Below are 27,833 nucleotides of genomic sequence, written 5' to 3' on the forward strand. Positions count from 1 at the left end.
TCTAAAAGAATCACATCATTTCGTCCTCCTGACAGGTATAAAAATAAAACTTTCACTTCACCTACCACCATCAACATCAGCATGGGTTGTGACTTTCATGGACACTAATGCATACATTGCGGTATGAAACAAACACCCTTGAGTCTAATCTTGAGAAACTGCTTGTGATGCCTGAAAAACGTGCTGTGTAAATTTATGAAAGCAGCCGTTTGGTTGCATACGATTTACACATTGTTACTTCATTGTACGTGGTTGGCAGCATGACATGATGTTCACTTCCCTGTGAGGTCAGCCTGTTGCATTGGCACCTTGGTCATGGCATGTTGCAATGTTAAATCGGTGAAGTAACTATGCGAAATTACATTTCCGTTGTTCTCGTGCTTGTAGCATCCAGGAAACACTTTAAAAGTTTCTACATCCACCTCTAATTTCATTTAGTGGCGTAACACCGAACCTTCATTTAGAATAATGCTCCTGGAATATTGCTCGGGATGTGCTTGGTACAATCTCGTCAAACGCTGCGAATTTTGTTGGTCTTCCTGATCCTATGGATCTCAGCCTCAAAGCATATGATTTAACCTCTCAAAGCTATAACATTATATTACCAGATTCAATCCATTGAACGTGTCCCCTTAATATCATTAATACTTTTCATTACTCTCCAAACTTTATTGGTTGGGTTAATAACGGGAACAATAATGGAAAGTTATTGACTATCATACACTTTATTCTTAACATTTCTTGGTGGTATATTAGTTCTATTTATTTATATTATATATATTGTCTCGGATTCATCTCGTACACGGTTGTACAACATTCCACGAATTTATAATCTCTTCTACTAATTTAAAACATAATTTATTGTATTAACTCAGTGAAACTGCTCTAATAACATGCATCCAGACATTTGATTAGAGCAGAGTGGAATTATTCCACAATGTAGATGGACATGTTAGCACTTATCTACGGTATTTGTAACATACAATGTTTTCTCTATAGACAAGTATTCAATGTAGTGATGGATCATGCCGCAATAAAAGCGTTTGTTGGGACTGACCGATCAGTTCAGTTGGTGGACACAGTGGGCATTAAAGTACAGTGAATTCGATTGCAAGATACTGCACAAACCAGCCAACCAAGGAAGAAGCATAGTAACAACAGTAGACTAAGACAGAGTTTTTAGCACTGGGTAACAGCGATGCTGATTGGCAAGGAGGATAGACAGCGACGCTGCGTGTAAGGTATTTTGGTCACAGCCACAAATCGTGATATTTTGTTCCAAGAACATCAAAATCAAAATTCTACGCAAACTTTCAAAAGGAAAGGGGACTTTTAGGCCACAGCATAATATTTCAGGCTGATGAGGCAATTGTTAAAGTGTTCTCTGGTCGGTATCAGAGCTGAAACCAATTCAGACTACTATACAATACATACAGGATGACAATTATTGGTGCCGGGCGGAGTGGCAGCGTGGTTCTAGGCGCTACAGTCTGGAACCGCACGACCGCTACAGTCGCAGGTTCGAGTCCCGCCTCGGGCATGGGTGCGTGTGATGTCCCTAGTTTAGGTAGGTTTAAGTAGTTCTACGTTCTAGGGAACTGATGATCACAGCAGTTGGTCCCATAGTGCTCAGAGCCATTTGAAAAATTATTGAACTACATGAAATAGAATCGTCACATCTTCTGAACAGTTTGCGTTAGGACCTTCAAACTGCACAGATGGCCCAATGGCATGACGGGAATAAGTATGCGAATATGATTTGGTTTAGCGACGAAGCCCACCTTCATTTAGATGGGTTCGTCAGTAAGCGAAATTGGAGCATTTAGGGGACTGAGAATCCCCATTTTGTGATCTATAAGTCTCTTAACCTTCAACGGGCCTGACTGGGTGGTGCGTAATGTCCGGTCACGGAATAATCAATGCGATATTCGGTGATAGCAGAGTGACTACCGGACGGTAAGAGAAGGTTTTGGAATAATCCCAAAACCACTGCTGTACTGAAAACAGCCATTCAGGACGTCATTGGCTACAAGAATAGGTGACTGGTTTCGGTCATATCACATGACCATCATCAAACCTGTAATTTAATTTAGAAAGTAATAGAAACCTTACTAGATTGGCAATAAATATGACAAAATGCTTATAAGGATAAAATACAATACAACTTGTTATACCCATGGCATCCTTCGAAGATGGTAGGTGGAGAACTCTTCTCAGCTGCTGTGATGTCAACTGGTGGCAGCAAGTGACGGCATACCCTTAAATCCGAAGATGCTCCATCTACCTATTCTCCCTCTACCTCACGTCAACCAATCAGTGTAAAATGAGTCCACATAATCGTCAAAACGTAAAAAAGTACAATAATTACATTAAAATAATTATGTATAAAATACCTCTCTACAGCCATGGAAATAAATACTGTAAAAATATACAATATACAATATATAAGTAGTTCCATGGTTATAGAGAGATATTTTACATACTACTATTTTTGTCTTATTATTCTACTTTGTTCTTTTACGTTTTGACGATTATGAGAACCCGTTTTACACTGATTGGTTGACGTGAGGCAGAGGGAGAATAGGTAGGTGGAGCACCTTCGTATTTGAGCGTATGCCCGTCACTTGCTGGCACTAGTTGACATCCTCACAGCTGAGAAGAGTGCTCCATCTACCATTTTCTAATGATGCCATGGGTATAAAATGTCTTATTATATTTTATCCTCATCAGGATTTGGTGATATTTTATTGTCAATCTAGTAAGACAGGTCTGATGATGGTCACCTATGTTCTTGCAGCATACGTGGTGCGATCAAGACCGAATTTTAAAAAGAATTTTTTTTTTTTAATTTATTTGATCGCTGTTCCAAAATTGTTCATTATAGTTGTTCTAAATCCGAAAGTCCGAAGCGAGGTTTATATGTTGAATAAATAGTGTCCACTTTGTAGTTTGTAACAAATTTAGTTTTTGACATATAGTGCAGTAATTGTTACCCTCTAGAATGGAATACAAACCAGGAAGATCAACAGAAATGGCATGTAGGGAGGGCACTCCACCGACCTAATATTGCCACATGCGACCTGAACTGGACGACCAAGGTGCCGATGCAGCACAATGACCTCACAGGGAAGGGAGCATAACGAGATTCTGTCAACCACGCAAAATAAAGCAACAATGTGTAGGTCGTATGCAAGAGTGGCTTTCCAGCAGAGAGTCACGGTGAAAACTCGAAACTGAAGCTTGAAGAGATGAGCTGGGGCGCCACGGCGCAGTGGAGAGCTCTGATGGTTCCAGAAAAACAGAGCAAAAGCACTCAGTCTTCTCAAATGACAACGGACATGCCATAAACTTAATGATGGAAATACCCACATTTTCACATTTCAGATCCCAGTATGGATCTAAGAGACGAAATGCGGGTCCTGTGACACTATCTGCAGCCCACGTAGATAACTTCTACCCACGATGCAACAGCTTGTTTAGTCTGAAAGCCTTGGCCGCTGAGGGCTCTTCACGGAAGTGAATGTTAGGGTACTTCTGCCATAGGGCCCCTGTACCACTAATTGATGACACATAGTAAGCTGCCAAACTTCCAACAGCACAGTATCTGCCTCCTGCCGATCTGTTTCTCCTGGCAGACACTGACATCGCTGGCTATCCTCTCGCAAAAAGGCCATAACGGGACACTGCATGACTCTGGCCACCTTATACACAGCTTTTGGGAACACCGTATATGACACCATAGAGATCGCCCTATTAACGTACTAGCCATGCCGCTTCCCTCCGGTGGCAGAACGGTCAACACCGACCAGACTGCTACTAGTGAAGAGTGATGTGGGTCGTTGAGCTCGTGCCTTCCTTGCAACATCAGCCGAAGCAACGTGGCGGCGTCAGCACATTCAAGCGTGGGTAACATCTAGCTGTTCCCACTACTTGTAGCAGCCATGAAGGAAGACAGCTGCACAACTGTGAATATTGTCATGTACGTCTCAAAAGTGCAGTTGGCCATACTGCGGCACTCAATTCCACTCCATCCTGGCAAACATATTGGCTGCAGTTCTTGCCATCTATAGATGCAATACATCTGATTTACATCAAGATTTTAATCGCAGTGGCAACATTAAGCCTTAAAAACAGTGGAAACAGCAATTATAATTATATCTTCACTCCCAAGGAAGTCAACAATGATGTGGATTACCAAATACATGTCGCAATTGTACCGCCTGAATGAGCAAGTGGGCGAAATCTGTCCCACGACCAGGCAACATTGTGGAGCACTGCGGGCCCCAGCGCTTCGTAATAGACGCTGTAAAGCAGGATCCCTCTTGTCTGTCCCATCAAAAAATAAGTCATAAATGTTGTTAGTGTGTGTTCGGCAAGTATTCTGGTCTTTTTTCTTTTTTTCGTCATCAGTCTTCTGACTGGTTTGATGTGGCCCGCCACCAATTCCTCTCCTGTGCTAAGCTCTTCATCTCAGAGTAGCACTTGCAACCAACGTCCTCAGTTATTTGCTGGATGTATTCTCATCTTTGTCTTCCTCTATAGTTTTTGCCTTCTACAGCTCCCTCTAGAACCATGGAAGTGATTCTCTCATGTCTTAACAGATGTCCTGTCATCCTGTCCCTTCTCCTTATTAGTGTTTTCCACATATTCCTTCCCTCTCCGATTCTGCGCAGAACCTCCTCATTCTTTACCATATCAGTTCACTTAATTTTCAATGTAATTTTCTGTAGCACCACATCTCAAATGCTTCGATTCTCTTCTGTTCCGGTCTTCCCTCAGTCCACGTTTCACTACCATACAATACTGTACCCAGACGTAAATTCTCAGAAATTTCTTTCTCAAATTATGACTGATATTTGATGTTAGTAGGCTCCTCTTGACAAGGAATGCCCTTTTTTCCACTGCTAGTGTGCTTTTGATGTCCTCCTTGCTCTGTCCGTCATTGGTTATTTTAATGCCTATATAGCAGAAATCCTTAACTTCATCTACTTCCTGACGATCAATCCTGATGTTACGTTTCTCGCTGTTCTCATTTCTATTACTTCTCATTACCTTCGTCTTTCTTCGATATACTCTCAATCAATACTCTATACTCGTTAGACTGTTCATTCCGTTCAGCAGACCATGCAATTCTTCTTCACTTACACTCAAGGTAGCAATATCATCAGCAAATCATATCATTGATATCCTTTCACCTTGACTTATAATTCCACTCCTGAACCTTTCTTTCATTTACAATCATTGCTTCCTCGATGTACAGATTGAACAGGACGGGCCAACAGCACAACCTTGTCGTACATCCTTTTTCATACGAGCACTTCGATCTTGGTCGCCCACTCTTATTATTCCCTCTTGTCTGTTGTACATATTGTATAGGAGCCTTGTCTCCCGCAAGGTCAGAATTGCCGCTCTCGCGCCTTTACCTTTCCTAAAGGCAAACTAATCGTCATCTAGCGCATCCTCAATTTTCCTTTCCATTCTTCTGTATATTATTCTTGTCAGCAATTTGGATGCATCAGTTGTTAAGATGATTATGATGTAATTCTCACCCTTCTTAGCTCTTGCCCTCTCCGGAACTGTGTGGATGATATTTTACCGAAAGTCAGACGGTATGACGCCAGAATCATACATTCTACACACCAACGTGAACAGTCGTTTTGTTGTCACTTCCCACAATGATTTCAGAATTTCTGACGGAATGTTATCTATCCGTACTGCTTTATTTGGTCTTAAGTACTCCAAAGCTCTGTTAAATTCTTATTCCAGTACTGGATCATCTATGTCTTGTAAATCGACTCCCATTTCTTCTTATGCCACACCAGACAAATCATCCCCCTCATAGAGGCATTCAGGATATTCTTTCCACCGATCCGCTCTCTCCTCTGATTTTAACAGTGGAATTTCAGTTCCACTCTTAATTTTATCACCCTTGCTTTTAATGTCATCGAAAGTTGTTTTGACTGTCCTGTATGCTGAGTCTGTCCTTCCTACAATCATTTCTTTTTCGATATCTACACATTTTTCCTGCTGCCATTTCTTCTTAGCTTCCCTGCATTTCCTATTTATTTCATTCCTCAGAGGCTTGTATTTCTCTACTACTGAGTTTCCCAGAACATTTTTGTAATTCCTCCTTTCATTAACCAAACGAAGTGTTTCTTCTGTTATCCATGGTTTCGTCGTAGTTACCTTCTTTGTACCTATGTTTTCCTTCCAAAATTCTGTCATGGTACTTTTTAGAGATGTCCATTCCTCTTCAACTGTACTGCCTACTGAGCTATTCCTTATTGTCGTATCTATGCTTTATCTAGAGCCTTAGAGAACTTCAACCGTATATCGTCATTCTTTAGTAGTTCCATATCCGACTTCTTTGCGTATTGATTCTTTCTGACCAACGTCCTTAACTTCAGCCTACTCTTTATCACTACTATATTGTGATCTGAGTCTATATCTGCTACTGGGTACACCTTACAATCCAGTGTCTGATTTTGGAGTCTCTTTCTGACCATGACATAATCTTACCCAGAAAAATTTGTCGACTCTTTCTTGTATGGTGCTGACAATAATCTGCCTCCCGTCATACAAATCAGGCTATTCCACGCGATGTAAGTACCTTTCCGGTCTAAATATGTGAGAATAGTCTGAGTAATGTGTGTAAACTGCAGCATGCCAATTCTTAGTTCTGTCTTCGTTCATTGAAATTATTATAAAACTGATGTAGAAAAAAATGTATCTCTCACAAAGAACCAAAAACACTGGGACAAAAGTAAAACTGGGAAGTAATTAGAACATCAGTTTATGAGGTCTGCTTCATGTTGTCCTAATACGTTTACTTCACAAAGATAGTTTTCATTGCTGGCTGTGTGGGTTGTGGATAACTGTTTTGCTTTAAAGTGTTATGGTACATACGCGAAACGTAATTACCTGAGAATACTAAATGTGTACAAATAAGTGGACATGTACTTCACAATTTCGATTGACCCCTGGCGAGTGCAACACAAATGGTGAAATAGATCAATAAGCAGGCGCCTATAGGTAGATAGTAACTCTCCAGCAAAACAAGTATTAATTGAGATGGTTCAAATGACTCTGAGTACTATGGGACATAACATCGGAGGTTGTCAGTTCCCTAGACGTAGAACTACTTAAACCTAACTAACCTAAGTACATCACAATCATCCATGCCCGAGGCAGGACTCGAACCTGCGACTGTAGCTGCCGGGTGGTTCCGGACTAAAGCGACTATAACCGCTCGGTCACTGTGTCCGGCTATTAATAGAGACTCCAGAGACATTCTCCATCCACCTAAGTATCATTTCCATAGGAACTGGGAGGATACGTTTAGAGTAATAATAGTATGAACAGATGCACTAGCAGACCATGGTTCAAGACGCCATGTCTACACACTTTCCGATAATCGCAACGAAAGTCAGTGAAGTGAATATTTTGTAATTATTATGTTGTAATGAAGTTAATTTACAAATGCAAATTCATAGACATGACAATGAACTGAGACCAATTGTAAATCATGTAATCGTGCGTGATGACAATATTTAATAATAGTTCTAAATTACTTTATGCTTGAAATACTTAAGTGTGGTACTTTTAAACAGGCGCATTCCTTAGGCCTTTGTAATATTAGTGGTGAAATATTTCAATTATTAGTTTAGCAATAGTGAAAATATTAGAAGGCAATACTGTTAGGCCCATATTTTTAAAAAAAATTTTCAAATATTGTTATTTTATGACATATAACGTTTTGAGCCATGAGGAAGCAACCAGTACCAATACTTGTCCGATAATCAGAGCACCCTCTTGTGTATGCAAAAGGGAATGCACTGATAAACGCCTGGGGGGCCGGTTGTAATGCCACTTCCTCGGACGAAAAAAGAAAAAAGAAAAAATAGCAACCAAAACCCCAGAAGTTTTCGCATAGCAAGTTCCAAACTCCATGAAAAGTGAACAAGTAACCGAAGTTCCATTTAACACTATTATTTGGATAATAACCAGTAACTGAAACAGGAACCTTATGCTTAGCAGTTTATCATCTTACAGAAGAAAGATAGAATCTCAGTAAACTCAAACTCAAAATCATATTAAATCACAAAATCATTATAAGTAAAACTAGCAAAATAAAGCCAACGATCTCAAAGAATACTTAGTACTCTTTGAGAATTGTGAATAATAGCTATGGAAAATTAGGTCCGTTGCAACTACGTTACCAGAGTTAGCCGAAGCCGGTCTGACTTGTTTGAATACTCGTGTATGTAGGCGTAATTAGATTGTTTTTTGAAGATTGAGAATTTCGATCTACTATGACGCAGTGAAACGAAACATTGACTTCAACTATAACATCGTTTAGAATTCAGATGGAGGACTACCTAATATTAGACTGAAGTGAAATTTTTAATTAGATAACTCGAACTCAGCTTTATTTAGGCACTGAACAGTGATAGACAATAAACTTCATTCGCAATTGCAAATGGACTCTGGAACTTGGCAATAGTTTTAAAGCAGATAAGTTATTAATTTCCCACCCCCCTCCCCAGCACCACCTCCACCACATGGGAAAGCAAAACTGTTTAGAGACATAACTGTCATATTTTGCCTGCTGCGACAATATTGAACTGAAGTGCACGACCCATATATAGAAACGCTTTGACGCTAGGAAGCAATCGCAACGTTATGACTCACTAGAGATTTGAAATTATAACCAAATTATGGGGAGGTTGGTGTCCCTGGAACTAAATTGAACTTATCATTAATATTTTGTAGCAACTGTTATACCATCGAATATAAACGAGTTAATTAGGACGAGTAGCCTAATGCTGGTCGCAATTGGTGCAGTAAATATCACACACAGGTCGAGATTTCCGTTCAGCAATGTTTTCTGTAACGTCGTCTTTACCTAATAACAGTATCATCACTCTACGGACTTCACCGAGTTTTATCCAGGGCCGATCAATACTAATCTATCAACTACCAACTAGAAAAAACTGTTGATGTTACAGAGGGATACTACTTGGATAACGACTTAGGAAAAATATTTACGTGACAAAATGCACGAAAGCAGCAATCAATTTACGATTCCGCTGGTCAGCCTAGATATTACTTCACTTTATGATGACGTTGGTCTGTCGTGCGCCTTCATTTAGCGTTAAAACAGGGCACAGGTGGATCCTGCCATGCCATATCCAATAACAAGAGCACACATAGCACTCTTGATCTTATTTGATTACTATTGTTGTATTTGTACTGCGCCCAATAAATGCCATACACAGAGCTTACCCATATTCAACATTCGCCAAAACGAGTATTTCAGTGTTCACTGCTCTGCACTTTCCAAACAGACTTTTTATCTCCGACCTTTGCGTAGTAACACCGGCGAATACACACAACCAATGGCTACAACCATCTCCACGTGACTGCTCGCACTCTCAGCGATAATGCATTTACTGTACAATTATTTACATTTATTGTACTCTTGTTACTAGCCGGATTTTAGCGACATCCAAGTCGCCTAAGTCAAACATCAGCAGAGAGGAGATACAAGTACTGAATTTGTTGCAGAAGGATGAAGATCTAGTTGTTTTACCGGCTGTCAAGGGGAACGTCACGCTAATTCTCAATGCTCCAGATTACCACAAGGAAGTTGGATTGTTACTGGAGGATTCTCAGACGGGATTCCACATCGGCGCTCAGCAGGAAGACAAGGGTGGTACTTAAAAACTCTGGCCTCTCCGACGAACTGGGGAAGAACTTACGGCCGAGAGCACCCAAGCCACCATGATTGTACGGTTTGCCAAAGGTTGAGACCCGATTGTTAGCGCTATTGGCTCTCCAACGTACAGGCTTGCAACACACTTGACTAAATTGTTGGCGCCTATAGTTGGTCACTGCCCACAGCATATTAAGAATTCAAAAATGTTTGTTGATATCATAAAACAGATGAAGACAGGCCCAAATGATATCATGCTCAGGCTCGACGTGCTTTCTCTGGTTCACCAGTGTACCTCTGGATGACACATTACACCTGTTGGCTGCTCATTTTTCCTCAGAAATTTTGAAGTTGTATCGGCATACCTTGAAGAGCACTTATTTTTTATACAGTGGAAATTATTATGAAATGGCGGCTGGAATAGCAGTGGGTTCGCCAGCAATAGCGAATTGCTTCATGGAGGACTTCGAAGAACGAGCGTTGAGTAGTCCTCAACTGCGCCCATCATGCTTCTACAGTTACGTCGTACCTTTAAATTGTGTACATCAAAATATAAAATTTACAATGGAGGTGGTTGAAGGAAGGGAAATTACTTTCTTTAGATGTGCTGGTGGAGCGAAAACCTGATGGACGCCTGGGCCATTCTGTGTACAGACTTATATCTGCATAGAAACAGCTTCCATCGTCCGTCTCAGAAGAGAGCTATGCTGAATACTTTAGTACACGGAGCCGGACTATTTCCAACAAGGACCACCTCGGTCCGGAGATTAACCATTACACGACTGTTTTCAAGGGAATTGGTTATGCTGCCGGTGAAATTAAATCAGTACTGTCCGAGAAAGTAAGACACGATGCCGTCTATAGAAGAGAAGAGGACCAACACATAGCGCGGCTACCATTTCGAGGTGCTACAACAAGAAAGATAGGCAGAGTCCTAAAGTGGCATGGAATAAAACCAGATTTCCGACCACGTAGAAAAATTAAGGAAATGTTGAGGCCAGTCAAAGACGGTCTCAGCTTAATGGTGTCGAAAATTTGTAGTATTCCTTGCGAATGCGGCAAGAAGTACGTGGGCCAGTATGTAAGAACCGTTGTCGACCGGTGCATCGATCGCCGGCGACACCTGAATATTGGTATTTGGGAAAATCAGCGGTGGCTTTTTCTTTTCTTTTATTGTATTTCAATTCTCCATCGGGGCGGGCTGGCAACAGCATATGCGCTGCTCTCCAGCCGAAAGACATAGAACAAACAATAGAAGACATTTAAAAATATACAAAGGAGAAAACATGGTGAACATAGATATAAAGAAGGGGGAACATCATGGAAGACAATAAACAAAAAAAATGCGACTGTAAAATGGAGATAAAATCCGTAAAAAAGTAGCGCACACAGAAAACCACACACTGGGACAATTAAAAGAACACAAGGGACAGTATGACCGGAGCATAGAAGTAGCGACGGATGGCGTTTTCTTTTTTTTTGGGTCATCAGTCTACTAACTGGTTTGATGTGGCCCGCCACGAATTCCTCCCCTGTACTAACCTCTTCATCTCAGAGTAGCGCTTACAAACTACGTCCTCAATTATTTGCTTGACGTATTCCAATCTCTGTCTTCCTCTACAGTTTTTGCCCTCTACAGCTCCCTCTAGTACCATGGAAGTCATTCCCTCATGTCTTAGCAGATGTCCTATCATTCTGTCCCTTCTCCTTATCAGTGTTTTCCACATATTCCTTTCCTTCCGATTCTGCGTAGAACCTCCTCATTCCTTACCTTATCAGTCCACCTAATTTTCAACATTCGTCTATAGCACCACATCTCAAATTCTACGATTCTCTTATGTTCCGGCTTTCCCACAGTCCATGTTTCACTACCATAGAATGCTGTACTCCAGACGTACATCCTCAGAAATTTCTTCCTCAAATTAAGGCTGGTATTTGATATTAGTTGACTTCTCTTGGCCAGAAATGCCTTTTTTGCCATAGCGAGTCTGCTTTTGATGTCCTCCTTGCTCCGTCCGTCCTTGTTTATTTTACTGCGTAGGTAGCAGAATTCCTTAAATTCATTCACTTCGTGACCATCAATCCTGATGTTAAGTTTCTCGCTGTTCTCATTTCTACTACCTCTCATTACCTTCGTCTTTCTGCGATTTACTCTCATACCATACTGTGTACTCATTAGACGATTCATTCGGTTCAGCAGATCATTTAATTCTTCTTCACTTTCACTCAGGATAGCAATGTCATCAGCGCATCGTATCATTGATATCCTTTCACCTTGTATTTTATTTCCACTCCTGAACCTTTCTTTTATTTCCATCATTGCTTCCTCGATGTACAGATTGAAGAGTAGGGGCGAAAGGCTACAGCCTTGTCTTACACCCTTCTTAATATGAACACTTCGTTCTTGATCGTCCACTCTTATTATTCCCTCTTGGTTGTTGTACATATTGTATATGACCCGTCTCTCCCTATAGCTTACCCCTACTTTTTTCAGAATCTCGAACAGCTTGCACCATTTTATATCGTCGAACGCTTTTTCCAGATCGACAAATCCTATGAACATGTCTTGATTATTCTTCAGCCTTGCTTCCATTGTTAGCCGTAACGTCAGAATTACCTCTTTCGTGCCTTTACTTTTCCTAAAGCCAAACTGATCGTCACCTAGCGCATTCTCAATTTTCTTTTCCGTTCTTCTGTACATTATTCTTGTAAGCAGCTTCGATGCATGAGCTGTTAAGCTGATTGTGCGATAATTCTCGCACTTGTCAGCTCTTGCCGTCTTCGGAATTGTGTGGATGATGCTTTTCCGAAAGTCTGATGGTATGTCGCCACACTCATATATTCTATACACCAACGTGAATAGTTGTTTTGTTGCCACTTCTCCTAATGATTTTAGAAATTCTGATGGAATGTTATCTATCCCTTCTGCCTTATTTGACCGTAAGTCCTCCAAAGCTCTTTTAAATTCCGATTCTAATACTGGATCCCCTATCTCTTCTAAACCGACTCCTGTTTCTTCTTCTATCACATCAGACAAATCTTCACCCTCATAGAGGCTTTCAATGTATTCTTTCCACCTATCTGCTCTCTCCTCTGCATTTTACAGTGGAATTCCCGTTGCACTCTTAATGTTACCACAGTTGCTTTTAATGTCTCCAAAGGCTGTTTTGACTTTCCTGTATGCTGAGTCTGTCCTTCCGACAATCATATCTTTTTCGATGTCTCCACATTTTTCCTGCGGCCATTTCGTCTTAGCATCCCTGCACTTCCTGTTTATTTCATTCCTCAGCGACTTGTATTTCTGTATTCCTGATTTTCCCGATGGCGTAGTACATAACAAACACTGACAGTGACACTAAGTACAAGGCCAGCAAACAATTAAAATCACACCTTTCGACGCACAGGAGAAACAGCACTAAACATAACAATGATGTGGCACACTGACGATGATGAAAATGGAGGATCTGCCAGGCGCAAGGAGATGAGGTAGATCGGAAGAAGGGAGGGACGGAGGGAGGGGAAGAGAGGAGGCCAGATGGTCGGTGGCGCATCGAAGAGGGTCAGGTAGGGAGGGATGTGGGAAGGATGGGGTACAGGGTCTCCAGGGGGAAGGAGGGAAACCCGCTCTGGGAGAAGGAGGAGAGAGGAAAAAGGGGGACCTGAGGAGGTAGGGAACAAGGCCAGGTTATAATTGGAAGGAAGGGTAGATGTCACATTGAATTTCAGATCCATGAGGGGGAGGCGCTGGAAATTGCCTTGATGAAGGAGATGGAGGGTGTGGAGGGGGAGAGAGAGAGAGAGAACAGCGATAGAGGCGCGGCAACGCATTGGGGGTTAAGAGGAAGGAGTAATCCAGCAGGTGGGGGGGGGGGGAATCAAGCCTGCAGACAATGTAAAGGATGTGGGGGAAGGGGATGAGTCCATGCAGGAGCCGTGTGGGGGCAGGAAGGCGGATACAGAAAGCAAGGCAGAGCACATTGCGTTGGAGGATTTGAGGATTTGGAGGGCCTTGTAAAAGGGGGTGGATGTGGAGATCCAGGCAATGCTGGAATAGCAGAGGATAGGACGGATGAGAGATTTGTAGGTGTAGAGGATGGTAGAAGGATGCAATCACCATGTCTGGCCAGACAGGTTTCAGTAGGCAGTGGCGGGAATGGGCTTTCTGCTCTCTCTCCGCTGCTCCAACCACCATCACATGGCGCTTATCCTCCACCCACATACCCATCCTTCCTTTCCTCCCTGTCCACCTCACTCCTGCGCCATTTTCGGCTGTATTTCGGCATTTGCAGACATTCCACCTCTTCCTGCACCACCTCCGACAGGCTTTAAGCCATCACAGATTTCGGCTCGCCACACTCTCTGTGCCACCCACACTAGAGGGAGGGGGTACATCCCCACGCCATCCCCCCCTGCAACCCATCCTCCAGCCCCCTCCCCACCCTTTCGTGACCATGAAACCTTCCAAGCGCACTAGTGTTCACCCTTCCCCTGAAATCTCCTCAAAGAAAACCCCAGTGACCCACCCAGCCCCATGGACCTGACCTCGACCGCCACCCCTGCCATTCCTGCCACCCACAACTTTGTCCTCTCCAATCCTGACCCTCAATGCCTTGATGCCCACACCCTCTCCCTGACCATAAGTAAAAACTACACCAGTGCCCACGTCTCCCTTCTTATTCCTCTCAATGACTCAGTCCTCATTAAATCGACCAATGCTTCCTTCCACAACCGTCTCCTTTCTCCATCCCATAGATCCAATTTGACCAAGGTGTTACTCTCACAGCCTACAACACCCCATCCTCTCCCTGTCAGTATCAACCTCTCTGACGTCCGCCAACCTTCACCCCTGTGATCACAAAGCTTATCCCTGTGGTTACAGAGGCTGAGGTGTTGGCGGAACTCAACTCCCAGCCCAACATTGAAATCCGCTTAGCCCGTCACATCTTTAATGATGCTGGGCCAACGTATGTGGATTTTCACTGAATCCTCCTCCTCCATTGACCGCCTCCTCGCCAAGGGAGCCCTCATATACAATTGCCATCATAAGGTGGACCCCTCCTGTTCCCCAGTCCAACCCTACCACTGCCAATGCTGCCTCACGTACAATGATCATGCTACCTCCTGTACCAAACCACCCTCCAGTACACCTCATGCAGTATGGCAATGACACCGCATTCCTCGCCCTCGCCCCTACCCTCCAAACGTCCCAACGCCTTCTCCAGAATCACCTTGACCTTTTGCTGCAAGGTGTAACCAGTGCCTCCTGAAAATCAATCCTTCCTAGACCCAGGCAATCACAGAAAGTCCTACCACTCGCTCCTTCCGGCTCCTGGATTTCTCCCTTACTATCTCCACCCGTCCTGTCCTCCTTTCCCCCACCCACACTTAGTTTGGCCTCAACATTGACCGTCAATTCACCTGGATCCCTCATCTCCGTTGCATCCAATCCAAAACCCACAACTGCCTCCGACTCCTCAAACTCCTCTCTAGCTGGACATGGCGGTTTCACACCTATACCATCCTCCACACCTACAAATGCTTAATCTGTCCCATCCTCTGTTATGCCAGTCCTGCATAGATATCTCCCCCCCCCCCCTAATTCTGTAAGTCCCTCCACATCTTTGAGTGAAATGCACACCATCTCGCCTACCGTATCCGTCTCCCATCCCGCATGCGGATCCTCTATAACCTCATTCCTTTCCCCCATCAGCAACTATCTCTGCATACTCCACACCTCCCGCTGCTTGATCCCCCTCACCTCTCCTGTCCCCATCCCTTAAAACGTATTCACTGTTGTGTCCCCCCTACCCTCCATCTGTACACCCTTCATCTCCTTTCCCAAGGTGGCTTCCATCGACTCCCCCTCCCGGTTGATGCCCTCTCTCCTGCCATTTATCCCTCGGATCAACCCTGATCCTCACCCCCCTCTTTCTCTTTCCCTCCTACCTTTCCATGGGCTCCCTCTTCCCCCTTCCATCCTGTCCCCCCCCCCCCCGCTAACCCTCTCCCTACCTCCCTTCGGCCCCCTGAGCCCTTTTGTATTTCCCTCCTCTCCTTCCCTGCTCCCTGTCGCATTTGCCCAGCATCTCCCCCCCTCTCATGGCTTCTCGTCCCACATCGGCTCCTTTCCCTCCCTTCCCCCCTTTGCCTTTCCTCTCCCACCCTTTTATTTTCCCATCATCTGTCCAGGTTCCCCAACACCCACTTGCCCTCAGCTGTAGTATGTCTATTTGCCACCTTTTTAGTGCAGTGTTCAAGTGAACGTTCAGTGTTGTTCATCTTTCCAAAGCGTTGCGAACAGAAATAATGCTGTCGCTGGGTGTGAATTTTATGTCGCTTGCGAACAGAAACCAGACTGTCGCCGTGTTTTTTAATTGTCTGTGTATTATTTTACCTGTGTGCTTCATATGTATTTTATTAGCATCATCAACCCTATGTTTCTATGGTTTAAGTTCCACGATTTTTTCCGATGTATTACCATTTAAGTCTGTGATTTTATCGCCTGTTTTTATTATTTATTATTTTCCTCTTTTTAAAACAGATTCTGTAGGCTGAAGAGCGGCATACTAAGCTGATGCCAGCTCGCCCCCTCAATAAATAATAAGAAAATAGTTTACGACAGTTAGTTTTATCCCTGACGACGACCATGGAGTTAGTGGTCGAAAGTTTGGAGTTTTATTCTGAATTGATGTGGCATGTACACCGAGAGATTTTTATTCAAGAAATACGTCGCGAAAGACTTCGTAGCCATACTCTTTGATGATAGGTTTCCCCTGACTAGGCGAGCGTATCTACTTACGGAATGTTAATGTTCATGCGTATTCTCTTTCTTAAATAACAAATATGTTCTTATGTGAAGACAGTCGATGTTCTAATCACAAGTAACTCTGGCGTTTATTCTTAGTCGTTTCTTAATTGCCTAATGCTTCCAAGAATTATTATTAGTGATTAAGTACTAATCCGCTGCCTGCTCTGATTCTGGTTACATAAGAAAAGAGGAATAGTTGTTCCATTAATTTTCACTTTCTGCTGTGGCAGTTTAAGGATAGAATTATATTAGTCAGATGAACTTCGACAGCTACCAGTGTTTTGAATTATTTTTAAAAAATTTCCTTACCTCCACCCCTTGATTATTAGGAAATTTTATTGCTTGACGCTGGTTAGTGATAAAGATTGGCAGTCAGCAGGGCCTATGCTCTCTGAAGAGTGCCTTAGCCGAATGGCACCATAGCTGATGTGTTTGCATGTTGTTAAGTAAAGGCTTTCTCTTAAGATTATAGTATGCATGTTATATATCTCACGAAATAAGCATCAAACGAAAAAACTACAAAGAACGACAGTCGTCTAGCTTGATGGGGGAAACCTGATGGCACTATGGTTGGCCCGCTAGATGGCGCTGCCAAAGGTCAAACGAATATCAACTGCGTTTTTTAAAATAGGAACCCCATTTTTATTTCATATTAGTGTAGTAAGTAAGGAAATATGAATGTTTTAGTTCGAACACTTTTTTCGCTTTGTGATAAATGACGCTGTAATAGTCACAGGTATATAAGGACGTGGTATCACGTAACATTCTGGCAGTGCGGACGGTATGAGCTTCGTGATACATTACCCGTGTTAAAATGGACCGTTTACCAGTTGCGGAAATGGTCGATATGGTGTTGATGTATGGCTATTGGGATCAAAATGCCCAAACGGCGTGTGCTATGTATGCTGCGCCGGCGTGGCGGTCTCGCGGTTCTAGGCGCTCAGTCCGGAGCCGCGCGACTGCTACGGTCGCAGGTTCGAATCCTGCCTCAGGCATGGATGTGTTTGATGTATTTAGGTTAGTTAGGTTTAAGTAGTTCTAAGTTCTAGCGGACTGATGACCACAGATGTTAAGTCCCATAGTGCTCAGAGATATTTGAACCATTTTTGTGTATGCTGCTCGGTATCCTGGACGACGTGATCCATATGTCCGGACCCTTCGCCGGATAGTTACGTCATTTAAGGACGCGGGAAGCGTTCAGCCACATCTGTAACGTCAACCACAACCTGCAACAAATGATGATGCCCAAGTAGGTGTTTTAGCTGCTGTCGTGGCTAATCCGCACATCAGTAGCAGAAAAATTGCGCGGGAGTCGGGAATATCAAAAACGTCGGTGTTGAGAATGCTATATAAACATCGATTGCACCCTGTCTGCTCCATACAGTAACAAACATAAGACTGTGTCCATTTGATAACAAACTTTTTCAGGGCGAACCAGACTCCCCAGTGTGCACAGATGCTGCTCGCTATGCAACACCTATCAAAAAGGCATTTCCACAACCAAAAGCAATGCATTCACGTCTCAGTAATAGGTGGTACACCTGTAGTATATCCTGCCAACATCCGCAACTATGTTGAGTATACTATTTGCAAATATAGGTCGAAAACTTCAATCTGACGTCTCTTTCTCCTTGGTGACACAAAATCATTTAAACCGTTATCCTGCAGTTCTCCCACCAAGACGGTTTACATGGCATGCCCTGTGCCTACCCTCTTGGCAGCAGCGACGCTGATCAGTGATGCCTAGCACCACACACTTTGCTGCTACAGATATGTGTTCCTAAGTGAAATAAGCTCGTCATGACCCACTCTAGCAGCACTCTCATGTTGGGAAACTGGATATGCTTCGACCAGTGTGTAGTGCTGTTACTTTATGGTAAATAAAGAAAATCTTTAGATTTTATCTTTAGTTGGATTCAGTGTTTCCACTTAACAGCCCTGTACGCTGTTATCAGCTATCAATGGTAACAGACCATGGTTGTCATTTCACAGTTAAGGATAATATTGCACAGTGGTGATAGTATTTTTACACTATTTGTGATAATCTTCTTTTAAATTCGTGTGTATACCGTCCTGTTGTGTTTGAACATTGTCAGAGCCTGTGTGCTACCTTGACTGCACCAGTAAACATTTTCGCCGAATCAATGGGCGAGGTAAAACAAACTTCCGAATTCTGTATAAGTTTACTAGGTGACCTTAAGCGTGCTGTAACATGTTTGAAACTTGCTTCCCACCTCGAAGGCAGACTTGCCGAGTGTAGGCCCTTCTGGGCCTCCTAGCTAATAGAATGCGAGATATAAATCGTGTCAGACAGGATCCGTTAGTGCTGTCCAGAAGAAAATTTTGGCAGGGCGAGGATGTGGCCTGAAAACAGCAAATGTTAGTACTACGTTTGTGGGACAAGGAGCTGGGTGTTGAACCTAATATTAGCGAGGACATCCTCTGATGTCTTCTCTTGAAAGAGTGTCACGTTTCTCAGTAGATAGCACCGATCACTTAACTGAGTTGTTTGTTGGGTTACATCAACAGGCTATTGTGTTACAGGATACTCATGGAGTAGTCTCACAACAGGCCGCTTGCAGAAGTTAATTGCGGGAGCATTGGAAGGTGCAGATACGTTGTGAGACTTCTGAAAGCCTGTGTTAAGTAAATGCGAGGGTGCTTGTAATAGGAAAGATTTGCTAGACCAACATGTATACTGGGTACAAGGAAAGGACAATCATTTGTCTCATTATGTTAATGCAACGCATTTTTGCATTTCACCATTGTGTGTTGCGATCTCTAAAGAACTGGTGATGCCATTATTTTGGAGGGTATGGGAGCATGGGACCAGTCCAGAAAATTGTTTGATGAAAAACCTGTGAGCAATATCGATATAGACAAACGTTTGGCTGGAATTCGTGAATTTTCTTTATAGAGACCATGAATGACGGAACTAAATCTGAGCGATAACCTGGGCATTGTAAATAACATGTGTGAAGTCAGAGCTGGTCAGTCACATCCTGTTACTAGGGTATGTGGATGAACGGCTGACGCCAGACGCAAGGCGCATATCCTGCAAAATGCAGAATGCTTCCACCCGTGCACCATCTAAGTTGGGCGACTACCTTGTGTGCATGCATTTTTAGGAACTGAACATGTATGTGCTCTTCTGGATTAGCGTCCCCTCCTGAACTACATCTGGTATACACTGTATAAATAATTGACTTTGTTCCCAGAGCTAAGTGTGTTGAGTTGGGTGAGTCATGTGGTTGAAGGACAAACACTCAAGGTCGTTGGTCAGGCTTGAATCTGACTGAGACTCCAGAATTTCTAGTGGCCACCTGTGCGCTTCGTTGTTAAAAATTTCGTTCTGAATTCCATCTGGATTGTGAATTTTTGCTATTGACACAGTGTTTGGTTGCTTATGTGTGTCGTCATCGTATATTAAATACAGGTCAGAGGAGAGTATTAAGTTTTGTACCCACAGCATTGGCACGAAGGTATATAGAGCGAGAGAAGGGCAGGCAAGGGTTGTTGTCACTTAACCAAAAGTCAATCAGCGAGTGGTGGGCTCATTTCCGGATGTGATGATTAATAGAATGCGAGTAACTACTAAAGTTGAATACCGGAACCAGCTCGTCTGAGTGCATCAGGCTCCCTACTGGTTGTCAACTATTCAAATGCAATATTTGCGTAAAATAATAAAATATTTATTTCCTGATGGTGTCATCTATCCTTCGCCTCACCTTACACAGAGTCTATATTTCTAGTTGCTAAGCCTCATGGTATAGGGTTTAGACTCATAGCTTATAACCAGGCGATAAATCATAATGTTGTGGAGTCTATCACACCTACGGAATAATGCAACTGGTTTACGCGATTCCCGGGTGCCAAGCTTGTTGCAGTTCAGGATTTAAACTAGACCTACTATAAGATACTTTTACCAGGAGGTCCTAAGCCTTTAACGACGATGTGTACCGCCTACAACCTTTCGGAGTTTAATAGTGTCATCTTTGGACTGGCCAGAGGAGCAGCAGTCTAATGGCGTCTATTGGATTCCTTCTGGAGGACTCTAAATTCATGTCTATTAACAACGCCAGTTCTGCGGAGCATGTAGACCACATCCGCCCGCCAGGTGTTCTACTCCCTCAAGGAAGCGGGTATGACTGTTAAATCCAACAAAGTAACCTTCACCTAGAACTAAATATGAAATCTGGGACCCCTGGACAACGGCTTGAACGACTTAATTCATTCCAGTCCCAAAAGACAAGACGGCCACCATCAGTTTTGTTGGAACAGTGAATTTCCTTCTGAATTTCATGCTGAATTTCACACAGATAGCAGCTCTACTATGAGTACGACATTTGTATGTGTTGAACCTCAATAAGTTGCCTCTGAAGCACTAAAATGACTCCAAGCAATGCACTAATGTCAGGGATCCGTGATTTGATTGCCCGTTTATCGTTCGAACCAACACTTCCGATGTTTGGGGTGCAGTTCTCCTATTACTGATAATGGTGGAGACGGAAGGCCAATTGTATTCACATCACTGACGTTGTCACAAGCTGAAACGAGATGCTCAGCGTACAAATAATAATCACTAGCGGCTTCTTTCACACTAGAGATATATGACTTAAATCTGGAACATCGTTGATGTCGACTGGAAATCGATAGCCAGGCGCAGAGCTGGATGTTCGTTAAGACGAGGTACACGGGCCAAATAACACAGTAGGCGGTAATGATCTATAAGTTGTAGTTCGATGTTTGCTATGTGGCAAAACCAAAATGCCAAAGCGTTGAACCAAATGTATCAAGTGGGTGATGTGAGTGAGGTGACACGGGTTAACACGCAGCAACACAGGAGTCCCAACATTCCCTGCAGAAGGATTTCTTGTGTTTCGGTTCCAGGGTGGTTGAGGGATCCAAGTTATGTGTACTATGGAGATCAGTCTTCGTGTGGAGGTCACCTGTGGTTTCATCTGGACTGGGACATTCAGAAACTGGTCGCTGAGTACGAGTTTCAACGAATCGATAAATCATGTATTGATTACCTGGGCTCCTTGCCCCATTCCCAAAGCGGAAACCTTTTTGCCTTCGTCATAATCGACACGTTCACTAACTTTGTCCCGTTGATCCCTGTGGCTATTAATATTCAGCATCTTGAGAAAATTTTCGTTCGTTTTGGACACTGAAAACTTTAGTTAGTATCAGCCTTCACGTCTAAAGAGTTCAAGTAGTTGTGTTTAGACAAGGAATAATACGTATTACCAAGACTTCTTAGTATCTAAGGCCATATTCTACTGATAAAATAAGCCATAACATGAAATCATCCCCCCCTGCTTACCATACAAGACCCCAGAGGTGAATGAACATGTTGCCAAATTGTCTGTGTTTTGCCTTCGATACCGCTCATAAGACCACTCATTAAAATCTTAAGTGACCATTTCATGGCAGCTCAAGGATCTGCTCCTGGAATGGGCAGCAGGAAATGTTGCCCAAGATTCTCAGACATTATATGGTAAGTGAGAGGCCCCCGCTTCTATACCCTTCGTGATGAGGGATGCAAAAAATGGGCAATGGACAGACAGAAACATCTTTATGTGGGAGTTAGAGCTGTTGTGCTGGCTGTGTGTTGACTCTTCCATTTGGCTTCCCTTTGTTGTAGTATGACTGGCTGTGCAAAGTTTTAATGTATCGGGCTACAATGGTCATGAGAACGGCTGGTTTACGGCAAAGTTTGACAGAGAGTTGTTGGAACGACTGGAATAGTGCAGTACACCAGTGTGCCAATAATGGTGAAGCTATTACAGTCAGGGTTTGCAATCAGCACTGGATTACTGCAGCGTCGCCTTTGGCTTTGCACAATGCAGAGGGGCAGCACAGTTGAATGGAACTGCATGGCACAAGAAACACTTGTTGAGTGGTGTTGCCCGTGATTGCAGTGGGAGTCGTTGCTTTCTGTGGGGGTTTTATGCCTGGCTGACGCCATGTTGTATCATGTGGCATTGTGCACCCTCCTCACTGCTGCCAACTCCACCATTTCTTGCGAATGAGCTGTTTGCTGCCAGACGATCTCTCCCCTGAGCTACTGAGCTGTTGTTGGCCCATTTCCTGGTAGAAACTGTACTGTGTTGTAATTACACTCTCTTACTCTTCTGGTTCACTAGTGACCAAGTTCTGATCTTTCTATGTGCTACATGAACTTACACCAGATGGGTGTGCCGGTCGATGAGGCCAGTGTTAACGGTTGTGCCTTCCAAACGGGTTGCAAATCGTTCTGCAACGCAAGCAGTATTTGAAGTGTTCTTATATGATGACAGGAGTAGTTCTAACTACTAGTAATTTGTCATTAATTCTTGAACTGGCTTTAATACATATTATAACAATTGTAAGACTTTAAAGCTGTCTGCTTCACCTTACAGCAAATTGGTAATATTTACTCTACTTGGTTCCTTAGTCACCCTGTTCCCTCTGTGAAATGTTCTTATGTGTTTAATTATTACTGCTCTGATTGTCGTTACATAATAAGTGTGGGATAGTTTTTCCATTAACTTTCACTTTCTTGAAATTATATTGATCCTACGAACCGCAACAATTAGAAGTGTTGCGATATATTGAAGAAAAAGCTTTTCCTTCTCTGGTTGATTAATTGAAACATTTAATGTCCAATATTGATGATTCATAAAGGTTGGTGGCTTGACAAGTACCATCATACTTGATTGTCAGTTTGTTGTTCTTTAATGCGTTGTGCAGTGGGATGTATCTGACTCTTTCATGTCAGGCGTTGCCTCAGGCACTGTCTCCACCCACTGTAATCTGGTGGGCCACACATCAATTTCAGAATGCGCATATACAACAGTGCCAGCTGTTTGATTCGGGATGGCTATGCCTGCGTGTAGTTATAATTTTGCTAAACAAATAATATTGCTATACTGTATCCTAAACTCGGTTTGTCCCCTGCCCTGATATCAACTGTCACATTTATTACTTCATTATCTCTCAATGATTACTTCTGATGATAGCTATATTAGTCAAAAATTTGAATTTAATTTTTCCTTTCATCTTTGCATGGTACATCAAAGAACTCCACTGCAATTATATATTTAGCTTTGGAAATTTTGTGGTAACTACAAAAGCATTAAGTGTGAGATTGTAATAAATTCCTCTTTTTATTCCTTTCCCAACAGCTCATTTAGTATCATTTTGCAACATGAAACAAAGTACTATACATTGTAGATAAGCATTTATAAAGCATAAAACTGCCATTTAAGTGCGATAAGGACTTAGAAAAAGGGGAATAATGGTGTTATTAAATTGCAGACTTGAGTATATTATTAACAGTCTATAACTGAAGCAAATTCCAAAAATTCTGGAACTTTTGCAGTATTATCCGCTTCGCAGTTATCAACTATGTGTGTTCTAGAACATACATTTCCTAAGTACTGAGTAATAAACACACGCACTAGAGCACATGTCAACCACTGTTTCTTAACTCTTCCTCTTTTTAACAGTCTTACTTTTGTCATGTTCTTCTTTTTATTGCTTATTTTACTGTAATGCCTTTTATACGTTCTAAGCTTATTACAGACTATTGTATCTCCTTTGATTTTCTCTGTTTCAATTCGTTATTGAAAACTAGTGTATGGTGACATTAGTGACATCTGGTGATGTTACAACACAAACATCTTGTGGCTATTGTATGGCAGATTGTTTTAAACAGTAGTACTACTGACGACATGACTCATGCATGTGATGTTATTTACATGTATTTGATGATGCTGGTGCTGATTCTCCATTTATCATTTGACGATGCCACTGTGGCTGCAGTACACTAGGACTTTGTTTTTATGAAACAGGTATGCATCTTCATATTTAAAGTGCACAAATGTATATTTTGTCAGTACTACTTTTCATTATGGTCTATGTATTGTTCTTAAGCTGTAGGCAATTTGAGAGTGTATTAATGTTTTTCCATTTCTGCTGCACGTCTGACGATAGTCATTAAAGACCGAAACCCATAATCTGATAAGAAATAAGCTTGTGACCATAGGTGTAAATTACAGGAAACGTATAAACACATATGTTTGCTGGAAAGAGCAGTAGTGATTTATTTCTGCCGTGTCGGTGTAGAGTACAGGACAGTGTGAGCTGCTCCAGACTGCGCCTCCATGGTGTGGCGCCCCCTCAGCAGCGGCGGCTACACGCTGTGGGCGGCTTTGCGGGCGGCGCCTGACCTGGCGTGGGGCCTGTTTGCAGCTCTGCTCGCAGCGTGTCGGCTGCCTGCACGCGCGTGTTTCGCGTGTCCGGCTCGGGCGTGAGCACCTGCTCAACAATGAAGGACAGACTTGATGATCAAGAAAGAGTCTCACCAGAAAATTCCAGTAGTCATTACAGCAACGCCCGCCTACAGCTGGTGGAAACACTAAGCTTGAATTTTATGTGCATTTTTTATACTCGTATTTAAGAAGTGGTTGACACATAAATGTTAGTTTGTTTTCATTAGTGAAACTCTGGCAATTATATTTCTAATCACGTAACTCACACGGGAACTAAGCCCTGTGGAAAGCAAAACTGTGGGCATGGAACAAAAAACCGTCTACCAATGCAGAAAGGAACATACGTGGATACGATGTGTAAACACCAACACAATGCCTAACACACAAGAAAGTTTCGGACCATTAATGTTGTAATTGTGAGAACAGGAGTAAATTTTAATGTAACGCATTTTGACATAATTAGTAAATTTATTCTTATCAGTGAATATGATTATGCAATTTAAATGCAATATCTAGAAAGGAATTATGTGCTAACACGTAGCAAATACGCTAGTCCACTCATGGCAGTTTGCTACAGTGAGCTGTCAGAGAATGAATTTGAATTAGGGAAGATTGTCACTGGGCACAGATGCTGCAGTGAAGTAGAGTCTCACACATGTGCTCAAGCATAGTGGCTGGCAGCAGCACATCGTAAAGTACCAAACTGGAAGAAATATGAGTTGTGACCAGGCGTAAGTATGGTGCTAACTGGAAACAGTGCAAAAAGCATGAATTGGAATTAATACGAAAGAAGAGCGCTGAGGGCCATAAACTGTGTATTGCAAAGGGACAAGACAAGCCTGTTGCCATGCATTGTGGCGTTTATTATCTTTCGCAGCACCAGCAGCCATTCACTGAGTTAAGGCAAGAACAACTTTCATATTTAGAAGTGTGTCCAGGCTAGCCAACGTAGTAGTTTCATTTTGTGAGTAATTACCAACTTAACGTTAACATTGAGTTACAAGTACTAAGACTTGAGAAGTTATCAAGTAAAGTCCTATCTGCCATTATTAATTAAAACTGAGAGCCACTATTGAATACAAGAAGACAAAAACGGCTGACCTAATTTAATTTTAGTACTTTGTATAAAAAACTGAAAATTACCAAAATTTAAAAAATAATTCAGTCTGATTGTTAAATAACAGCGAAATCATCACTTCAAACCAGTATTAATATTCAGTGATTACGAAGAAGTAATTCCATCAAGTATTTAAAGATTATTGTTTATGAGAAAATTTATATTCCTTGTGTGTTCAACAATTTCTGCTCACATTTCTAAAATACATAACAGATTAATTCAAAAGTTAATCTGTGGTTATTTAATGAAAGAAATATGCTGAAAAACATATTTTGCTAACTCCGAGTTTGCGTCTGAGCTCACGTATGTGTTGGGCCCATTCCCACCTGACTGGCTTGTTGTAGCTATTGTGTAAATACTTTTGCAAGTTAATAACAACTATACAACATTTTTCGCTCACACCATGAACTGGCAACCATTTACATTAAACATTACAATGTAAACTAAAAAATACGTTACTTCATTTCCTGAAATTTCGCTAACCACTTTGCTGTATTTAGTATCTGTCAAAATTCTCTCAACCATTTTTGTATTGAAGTAGTAGAGCAATAACATTTCGGTTATAACAGAGTCTACATTTTTTTATTTCATTTGTTGTTCAGAATCGATGCTTTTTCCATCCGATACGCATATTAGGAACATGTCTCATCAGTTATTCCAAATATTCAAAAGTGCAGCTGTGTTATAAGTGTTCAGTGTATGTCTCAGCACTCAACACTGAGAGCATGCTTGTTAGTTTGTTAATAATGTCTTACTTATTGGGCTGAAGACAGAATCATTCTTTCTCATTGCTTATGGTATGTGGATTTTCGTTATTATCGGTACATTTTCCGCAAGAAATTGTCATAGAAATCTGCAGCGCAAATTTAGTACCAATCTACATAGACGACTAGTGCTAATGTCTTACTTTCCGCTAAATGTTATGCTGTTGAGCTACATGGAAGTGAGGTATCATAGTGATCAGTAGACAGCCCTCAATATGACACAAATGTAAACCTAATGCCCTTTCAACATTCGTCCATACTTAGAGAGCGTAACTATTTTAATGGGCCATAATATCCATATTAAAGGTAAATGTGACTGAATGTAGCACCATATTTAGCCTATTGAGAACCGTGCTAGTCGTACAACTGCAATATCACCACAACGTGAATGCTGCCCTTGTGCTGCCTGCAGACATTCACAATGTCAGAGCGCCTGCCTGGGGCAGCCAATAGTGCAATCTTGATGGTTAGAGCTGTGCACCGCCTGTCAACTTGAGCTGCTGCTTACCTTTGACTGCCTTCCTGCTCTCTACAGTTAGGCCTTCATCAGCACCGCTGTCGTCAGCGTCTTCGTCTGCTAAGCTGTCAGTCTCGTCGTCATCTTCGAACACTTCGTCTCCATCGTCTGCAGCAGCCAGCGGCGTGCAGTACGCTACAAGCAACACGCCAGAGATCAGCAGGACGAGGGCTACCTTCATGGCTGTAGTGGCTTCTAAGTTGAGGGCCTTGCTACAAGTGCCATAACCGTGCACACCGGCCTCCTCTTATAGGGCGCGTCGGACACTTATCGCTCATATTGTGGCACGCAAGGACAGCTACTCGAGGCATACTTCGAAATATGCGATTAGCCGTATCGTTGTGCTATCTTAATGGCAGAAATATCCTGCTGGACACGGTAGTAAAACTTGAAGCTCAAGGTTCTAAAAGACGCTAGCAAAATTGGAAGCACTACAGCTGAAAAATACAGCAGAATCTAGAAAAACAGTTGATGTATCTTAAAGTTTATAGACATGAATTACAAACCTCTTTCCTTTGTAGGAACAAGGATATAGAAGAGTAATCAGTCGTTTTCATAACTAATTAAAAAAGGACAAAGAATCGATTCATGTACTACTAACGTACTTCTTGTTGTTGTTACTTTGCATTATTATGTTCTACATGTAACTGAAAT

The 27,833-nt window shown here is 42.3% G+C and overlaps 3 protein-coding genes across 8 annotated transcripts in view; 1 reads left to right on the forward strand and 2 right to left on the reverse strand.

Annotated features, from left to right (window-relative positions):
- LOC126282247 (uncharacterized) overlaps positions 1-27,833 on the forward strand; it is a 362,102-nt gene that overhangs the window by 282,269 nt on the left and 52,000 nt on the right. The gene's annotated exons all lie outside the window — the stretch shown is intronic.
- The window catches only part of LOC126282243 (trigger factor-like), a 141,659-nt gene that overhangs the window by 3,785 nt on the left and 110,041 nt on the right, over positions 1-27,833 (reverse strand). The window lies entirely within an intron of this gene.
- LOC126282253 (uncharacterized) overlaps positions 24,589-27,833 on the reverse strand; it is a 29,950-nt gene continuing 26,705 nt past the window's right edge. The window contains exons 1-2 of one of the 2 annotated variants that reach the window (XM_049981851.1): positions 27,171-27,408; positions 24,589-24,827 (exon numbers count right to left, since the gene is read on the reverse strand). In XM_049981851.1, coding sequence (XP_049837808.1) covers positions 24,703-24,827; positions 27,171-27,360 — 315 coding nt within the window. In that variant the 5' untranslated portion in view covers positions 27,361-27,408 and the 3' untranslated portion in view covers positions 24,589-24,702. Of the gene's footprint in view, positions 24,828-27,170; positions 27,409-27,833 lie in introns of those variants that run through there. The other variant, XM_049981850.1, reaches the window with a different exon arrangement.

This window comes from Schistocerca gregaria, chromosome 7 (assembly GCF_023897955.1).
Source record: "Schistocerca gregaria isolate iqSchGreg1 chromosome 7, iqSchGreg1.2, whole genome shotgun sequence".
NCBI classification, from domain to species: domain Eukaryota; kingdom Metazoa; phylum Arthropoda; class Insecta; order Orthoptera; family Acrididae; genus Schistocerca; species Schistocerca gregaria.